The 8674-nt window shown below is 40.4% G+C and overlaps 1 protein-coding gene across 2 annotated transcripts in view; it reads left to right on the top strand.

Moving 5' to 3' along the window:
• Window positions 1–8674, top strand: part of LOC143502716 (NACHT, LRR and PYD domains-containing protein 3-like) — a 47451-nt gene that overhangs the window by 16125 nt on the left and 22652 nt on the right. For both annotated transcript variants that reach the window (XM_076995389.1, XM_076995388.1), the window contains exon 5: window positions 7623–7677. In XM_076995389.1, the coding sequence (XP_076851504.1) occupies window positions 7623–7677 (55 nt within the window). The remainder of the gene's footprint in view (window positions 1–7622; window positions 7678–8674) is intronic.

Genomic DNA, 8674 nt, shown 5'->3' with positions numbered 1-8674 from the left:
TTTTCGTGGGGTTCTCACTATGCCCAGCCCTGCCAGGGATTTATTCCCTCAGGGAGCATCCTCAAAGATCAGTCACTGCCTCTCCGGGGTGCCTCTCGCCGATCCTGTTCATGATGCCAATTTTTCATGGAATATTTTCTGAAAATAGATGAGGATTCAGAAATGGTTAAAGGAGAGTTTTATTACAAAAGCAAAAAACATGAGAGTCTTATCTAGAACAAGAACTCTGAGAAGAGAGGGCAGTCCTATCTCCTTTATTCCGTTGTTATCATATGTTTACAGTACATTTGGGCACACTGAGAAACTGAGGGGGGAGAATGCACAGTAGACAGTTTTCGTCTCAAATGTGTTGAACTTGTTACGTGTTTTTTATTCACTCACATAAGAAATGCACCCGAAATACTTTAAACAGTACAAGACAGTAGGTGGCAACACCTTTTCAACCTTACTATTAAAATTACCATAATACAACACTCCCACTTTTTTACAAGGAGATTATATCAATTATATCACTTAAGAAAAATACTAAACTTAAATACTTGAAGAACAATGAATCCTATTAACTCAAACTAGCAAGATCCCATTTGTCTTTGCTTAGTTTTCTTAACCATCATTGCCAACATTTACCAGCCTCCTAAAGGAAATAAAGACTTTCTTCAGGACTTTGCTGCACTGCTTACATATCTCATCACTCTGTCATCTGCCATTATAGTTTAGAGGCGATTTTAACATTCATATGGACAATACTAATAATCCTCTCACCAAAGACTTTACATCATGTATGGAGAGTTTCGGACTGCAGCAGTATACTGACAATCCTACTCACTCTAAAGGCCACATTCTGGACCTCGTCTGTTGCTCTGGTGTCACTCCCTTTAACAGTTCAGTAGAAGATCTGGCTATATCTGACCATTTTCTTCTTTCATACAAGGTCAATCTTCATCTCTCCTCCATGAAGCCTTCTCGTCTCATCACCTATCGCAATATCAAGAACATCGATCTAGTCTCCCTCTCTTCCAGCATAAACTCTCATCTGGTCTTCCATCAACAAATGGACCCTGATGAACTAGTGTCTTTATGTAATACTGGTCTTCAAGCCAGTCTTGACACTCTTGCCCCGTTAAAATCACATATGGTCCACTTCTCACGCACTGCCCCCTGGTACACATCTGAGCTTCGGCTCTTAAAGGCCAAAGGGCGACAACTCGAGCGATTGTTTCGCAAAACTGGTTTGTCCATTCACAGGGACATGTACAAGGACCACATGATTCTTTATAAGGATTCATTATCTCGAGCTAAATCTGACTACTATAATGGTTTAATTGTTTCTATGAAAGGCGACACTAGATCACTGTATGCACTTTATAACAAAACTGTTCAAGGCCCGGACTTCATTCCACCGCATCTCTGTACTACCACCTTGTGTAATTCTCTAATTTAATTTTTCAATGAGAAAATAGAGACTATTTATAAATCTTTTAGAGCTCAGCCGGTAACTGTAGCTGTTCTTGAACCACCCAACTCTTCCCGACCGTCTCCTACATTTCCTAGATTAGTCTCCGACTCCTCTCTTTCTTCAACTCATTTGTCATCTTTCTCTCTTCCTTCTATTTCTGAACTCTCTAATCTCATCTCTAAAACTAAGCAATCCACCTGCACACTGGACCCTCTTCCCACAACACTGGTTAAACCCTGTCTTCCTTCATTACTTCCTCTTATTACTGCTATCATTCACTCCTCTCTCACGACTGGGATTGTACCAACAGCTTTTAAAACTGCAGCTATTAACCCGATAAAAAAAAAACCTAGTGCTGATCCGACTGATTTTAATAACTTACGCCCTATCTCCAATCTGCCATTTCTGTCCAAAATACTGGAGAAAGTAGTTTCAGCTCAGCTCCCATCACATAACAGGTTTTACGAAAAATTTCAATCTGGTTTCCGCTCCTCTCACAGCACTGAAACAGCACTTGTTAGAATAACCAATGATCTCCTCCTTGCAGCTGATTCTGGATTTCTTTCTATTCTTATTCTTCTGAATCTCACTGCAGCCTTCGATACTGTCTGTCACTCCACACTTCTTACATTTACATTTTATGGCATTTGGCAGAAGCCCTTATCCAGAGCGACTTACATTTTTATCTCATTTTTATACAAGTGAGCAATTGAGGGTTAAGGGCCTTGCTCAGGGGCACATCAGTCATGGCCTCAGGTCTGGGGATCGAACCCACAACCCTCCGGTCACAAGACCAGTTCCCTAACCAACAGGCCATGACTGCCCCACTTCTTCATAGACTGTCCTCCATTGGAATAATTCACACATCATTAAATTGGTTCAAATCATATCTTTCTAACCGTACTCAGTTTATCCAGCTTAAAACCTTCACCTCTCAACCTTCTCCTGTTATCACTGGCGTCCCTCAGGGCTCTGTCCTCGGCCCCCTTCTGTTCATAGTATATCTTCTCCCCCTAGGTAATATTTTCCGCAAATATGATATCAATTTTTACTGCTATGCGGATGACACCCAGCTCTATGTCTCTAGTAAGCCCAATTCCAACTTTCCCATGCCCTCTCTTACTGATTGTTTATCTGAAATTAAGACCTGGTTCTCTCACAACTTCCTCAAATTAAATGGCGATAAAACTGAGGTGCTACTTGTTGGCACCAAATCAAATCTCTCCAAAGCAAATAATTTCTCCCTCACTATTGATAATTGTTCTGTTTCTCCTTTAGTTCAGGTAAAGAGCCTGGGTGTCATCCTGGACAATACTCTATCATTCCAATCTCACATCAACAATATCACATGATCTGCTTATTGTCACCTCCGAAATATCAATCGTCTCCGTCCTTCTCTTTCCCCTCACACTACTGCTATTCTGGTTCACAGTCTTGTTACTTCACGCCTGGATTATTGCAATTCTCTTCTTTTTGGTCTTCCCCTCAAATCACTAAACAAACTTCAAATGGTTCAAAACTCTGCTGCGCGTATTATTTCAAGAACACCATCCTTCCATCACATCACTCCTGTTCTGCACCAGCTACACTGGCTCCCAGTTACACAACGCATACAATACAAAATCCTTCTCCTCACTTTCAAAGCAATTCATAATCTCGCCCCTCCATATATATTAGACCTTATTAACATCACCTCTCACTCACGATCACTGAGATCATCTGCTTCTACACGCCTGTCTGTCCCCATTACACACCTCAGCACCATGGGCGGTCGGGCCTTCAGTAGCTCCGCCCCTAGATTGTGGAATGCTCTTCCACCAGACTTGAGAAACTCTCAATCAATCATACATTTTAAGTCGGGTCTCAAAACTCATCTTTTTAAATCTGCTTATAACTGCTGATCTCTATGGTCTGTTCATTCACTTATTCATTTTATTGTTATATCTTATTTTATTTTATTTTTACTATTTGCCGTTTTTACTGTATTATTTCTGTTTTTTGCTCCATGTAAGGTGACCTTGAGTGCCAGAAAGGCGCCGTTAAATAAAATGTATTATTATTATTATTATTATTATTACAAATAATAACAAATGTCTATGTTCTTCGTTCTGGAATGATCAACTGGATTTTTTTTGCGATGTCAATGGGTCCTTGGTTGTATTTCAGGATCACACTAGTAGCATCCATTCCGAGATCACTTAGTAGACGTTTTAGCCAAGTACATTCCTGTGCTGCGTGGCTGAGTGCGACGTATTCCGCTTCAGCTGTTGACAGTGCAACTGTTGACTGTTTCTTGCTGAGCCAACTCACTGCTCCTCCACCCAGTAAGAAGACATTACTGGTTGTAAATCGACGATCATCCTGATCTCCAGCCCAGTCAGCATCTGAGAACCCAACTAAAGTTCCAGACTGATTTCTCATACTTGAGAGCAAGGTTCATGGTTCCTTTCAAGTAATGAAGAATTCTCTTCACAGCATGCATATGTGCATTATTTGGCTCTGCACTGAATTTTGACACAACGCTCACAGCTTGTGCAATGTCTGGTCTTGTGGCCATTGCAGCATAAAGCAGACAACCAACAATGTGCTGATAGCTACTTTGGTTCACTGGCTTACTGACGCTAACATTTCTCTTTCACTTCACATTTGGATCGGTTGGGGTTCCAGCTGGATTGGCTTTGTCCATTCCATATTTCTGAAGAATGGCTTCAATGTAATGCTTCTGATGAAGAAACACACAATTGTTTGTCTGGTCTTGAATGACAGAGATACCCAATATATAGGACAACACCCATATCTTTCATCTTGTATCTCTTTTTCAGAGCAACTTTCTACTCGTTCATGGGTCATTCTACAGAAATGTCCACTTTTCTGTCCTTAGACTTAACAGGGCAGTTGCATTTTAAAACCCCTCAAATTTAGGGATTTATTTACATTTTAAGACAAAACAACATATTTGAACAATTATATCTTTTTGAACCACTTATGAGTCAGTTTTTCTTTTCAACCTGTAAGAGTTTTTTTCCTCAGTAGAAAGCTCTCTCCTTGTGTTCAGCAATGAGCGGAGGGTCATGGAGGATCACCAAGTAAGAATCTTCAATTGATAGTAACACTCTGCAGAGAAGTGTGTGGCTGAGCACGCTCGGAACAAATAGGGAACAAACTACTCTTGCAGCAAGAGACGTTTATTCACACAGGCAGGCTGTATCCCAAATGTTCAAAGATAAGAGGGCGCTCCTCTTATTTATACACACACAGACCAGCCCTGTGCTTGCAAGCAACAGGGTGGGCTCAATGAGGCTAGTCTAACATATGTAATATACTACCATAGATGGAATCAGTCATGGCCTGGCGGGGGGCAGTCATGGCCTGGCGGTTAGGGAACTGGTCTTGTGACCCGAGGGTTGTGGGTTTGATTCCCAGACAGGCCATGACTGAGGTGCCCTTGATCAAGGCACCTAACCCCAACTGCTCCCCGGGTGCCAGGGCTAGGGCTGCCCACCACTCTGGGCACGTGTGATCCACAGCCCCCTAGTAACCGTGTGTGTGTGTGTGTGTGTGTGTGTGTGTGTGTGTGTGTGTGTGTGTGTGTGTGTGTGTGTGTGTGTGTGTGCGCACTGACTGCACAGATGGGTTAAAAGCGGAGGACAAATTTCGATTGGGGTGTAAAAATCACAATTGACAAAATATTTCACATTTCAAACAAATGCATTCTTCTCAAGCAGGCTGTGTGAAGGCAGAACATAATTCATACGTGTGCAGCATAGCCAACAGGAAGCACAGCACCTGGAGAGGAAATGATAAGCCGTCTCTGGTACACACACACAGAACATACAGGAGGAGGGGGGAGAGGTGTCAAATGGGGTGTCAGCAGTCACAGAGAACATTAGAGGACAAAATGATCCTTCACAACCATTTTAGTGTTTTTCCAAGTATGCCCAAAAATGCCTGTCCTCGCTGTCATGCTGGGAAACTAAGGGCTTTTATTTTTGAAAGGAAAACATATACTTTATTAACTCAACTGCAGTTATGTGTCTATAAAGGTCCAATATATCACACAAAATATTTAAAAATACAATATTGCAAATAAATATAATGAAATATTTAAAAATACAAAATAAATGTGTACGTCCCCTATATTCATGTCACTGGTGTTACCGTATGACAAAAGACTATTATTTTAATATACAAAGCCATGCTGATGACATCACAGGAAGTCATTTTGTTTCCTCTCTGAAGATTATTGAAAACAGACACATTGTAAGTTCAATGTCATTTTTCATTTTTTATAAATTTTATCATTTACCCTAAGATTTCCTTCAAAGCTTCAGTGCAAGTCACTGGTTTGCCCTACTTTAATCTTTGGAAAAAGAACATAGAATAATAAAAATGGATTAATTTATATCTAGGGATGCAAATGATTAATCGACTTTAGATTAATTGTCGATCAAGAGGTTACTCGATCAAAATGTATTAATCACGATTAATCGTTAGAGAGCGTTCCTGTAGTAACTTGAACAGAGTGTAAGAACGAGAGGTGAACACGTGTGGCGAAAGACCAGAGTGGAAAACAAAATGAAGCAGGCGAAAAGACGTGCGGTGTGGGACCATTTCAACATTGTTAAACACAGTTGTTCACATAAGACACAACATTCAAAACTGAAAACCATGTGTTTCTTTTGGAAATCACTGCCCCGCAACTGCTACACTCACGTACCAAAATTCATACCCAGTCCTCACGTTACAACACTGCTAATTTTTACAAATCTTTAGACATCAAAGCCTAATCTCCATAAAGAGGCCACAAGTTGCAAAAATTGGTGTGCACATCACTGGAGTTCAATATTGCATAGAGATGAGCAACCATAATGGATGAGATCAGAGCCACTCTGGTTGACCATGTAGTCAAGCAATGGCTTGGGTTTTCTGGAGACAAAGGGTCCAATATTTTCTGGGCTGCTACACTGTAGCATCATCCAGACATTTCAAAATGAGAATAGATAAGTAGACCTATCCTCTATATATACACTATGTACTAGACTAGCCCTTGATGGGGGACGAAGGCAGCTCAGAACAGAAAGAGACCATCGTCAATATGGTCAGAGCAAACAACTGCATACATTTCCGATAACTACAACAGCACATCATTACTGACAACGTTACCATCAGCAACATCCATTCAGTGAGTCTATCCGGACTGGGCCAGTGACAGTGTGAAACAACTGTGCTATGAATTTGCCACTCATCATCATGCCACTCTTCGTCCACACAACAGTGTGCACATCATCACCTTCTTCAACACAGAGCACAACATACTCATTCTCCATCACCAGGGGGATGAACCAGAACAGTCCAGGTTTGTTGTCGTCTGGGACAACACAAGTTTGCACCCGGCTGCTCAAGTACAAACTGGTTCACTGAACAACCATGATTTGTTGTGCTTCACCTCCACCAAACTCTCCATTGCTGTTGAGTTCTTTGTGGCATGGAGTTTGTCGGCAACCCCACCAGTGCATATACATTCAGCAGGAGTAGGTTATTTTCTCTTTTTGTTTTTATTTTTTTGTTGTTTTTGTTGTTCAATGAGTTTACAATATATACTGCATGTGTTGCTGTAGTGTTCATGCAAAACAAAACAAAAAAAATGTATAATTTGTTTTTTTTTTTATTAATGTAATTGCGGTTTACTTTATGGTGTAAATGTACTGAATAGGCAGAAATAACCTAATTTTTCGAAAATATTCATGTATATGTGAGACCTCTGACAGACCTTCACAGCAGACCACAAACTAAACAGTCAAACACATGGTAGTAGTGTTTTCCATTTGTCACTTCAGTTTGTAGTCACATATATGAAAGGCTAATCATCTGATATTTGTGTGTGGCATTTAGATGCAATAATATGGTTTTGGGAAGAGTTGCAAGAGTTTTGTTTGACATGTATGTTTTTTCCAAAAGTGTGAGATGTTTTACCTGATGTGTGTGTAGCATTGGCTGCAGTGTGTTTTGACAAAACAGACATAGTTTCAGAAATTGGGTCTTGGCATCTGCAAAAAAGTGTAATGTAATGTGTGTTCAAGAATTTAATGTATTCATGAACGTAATGTGTATTCATGTCTATAAAATGTAGATTTTCCATTAAAGTTGTTGTTCTGTTTCTCCACAGTGTCCAAAAGAATCCAGTAAAGATTTCTAAAGACCAACTTGAGTCAGTATTCAAGGTGTGTATTTGTCTGCATGTTTGTGTGTGTGTGTGTGTGTGTGTGTGTGCCATGCTGAGCTCCACACTCCTGTCAATCTGTCTGTTTAATCCCTCTAGCCCCGCCCAGCCTTTCCCTGTTTATACTTCCCATGTGTTTTTCATGTCTGTCTGTCCCTCCTTCCATTCAGTAACTCCACCCTGTGATTATCAGTCCCACCTCTTCACAGTTGACTTCTCTTGTTAGTCTGTCCTATTTAATCTCTGTCCCTTCTCTTGTTAGTCTGTCCTATTTAAGCTCTGTCCCTTCTCTTTTTAGTCTGTCCTATTTAATCTCTGTCTCTTCTCTTGTTAGTCTGTCCTATTTAATCTCTGTCTCTTCTCTTGTTAGTCTGTCCTATTTAATCTCTGTCCCTTCTCTTGTTAGTCTGTCCTATTTAAGCTCTGTCCCTTCTCTTGTTAGTCTGTCCTATTTAAGCTCTGTCCCTTCTCTTGTTAGTCTGTCCTATTTAATCTCTGTCCCTTCTCTTGTTAGTCTGTCCTATTTAATCTCTGTCCCTTCTCTTGTTAGTCTGTCCTATTTAAGCTCTGTCCCTTCTCTTGTTAGTCTGTCCTATTTAAGCTCTGTCCCTTCTCTTGTTAGTCTGTCCTATTTAATCTCTGTCTCTTCTCTTGTTAGTCTGTCATATTTAATCTCTGTCCCTTCTCTTGTTAGTCTGTCCTATTTAATCTCTGTCCCTTCTCTTGTTAGTCTGTCATATTTAAGCTCTGTCCCTTCTCTTGTTAGTCTGTCCTATTTAATCTCTGTCCCTTCTCTTGTTAGTCTGTCCTATTTAATCTCTGTCCCTTCTCTTGTTAGTCTGTCCTATTTAATCTCTGTCCCTTCTCTTGTTAGTCTGTCCTATTTAATCTCTGTCCCTTCTCTTATTAGTCTGTCCTATTTAATCTCTGTCCCTTCTCTTGTTAGTATGTCCTATTTAAGCTCTGTCCCTTCTCTTGTTAGTATGTCCTATTTAATC

The sequence above is a fragment of the Brachyhypopomus gauderio genome, unplaced genomic scaffold (assembly GCF_052324685.1).
Source record: "Brachyhypopomus gauderio isolate BG-103 unplaced genomic scaffold, BGAUD_0.2 sc203, whole genome shotgun sequence".
Lineage (NCBI taxonomy): Eukaryota > Metazoa > Chordata > Actinopteri > Gymnotiformes > Hypopomidae > Brachyhypopomus > Brachyhypopomus gauderio.
Note: the sequence above shows the minus strand (reverse complement) of the source record. Positions and strands in the feature narration are given on the sequence as shown.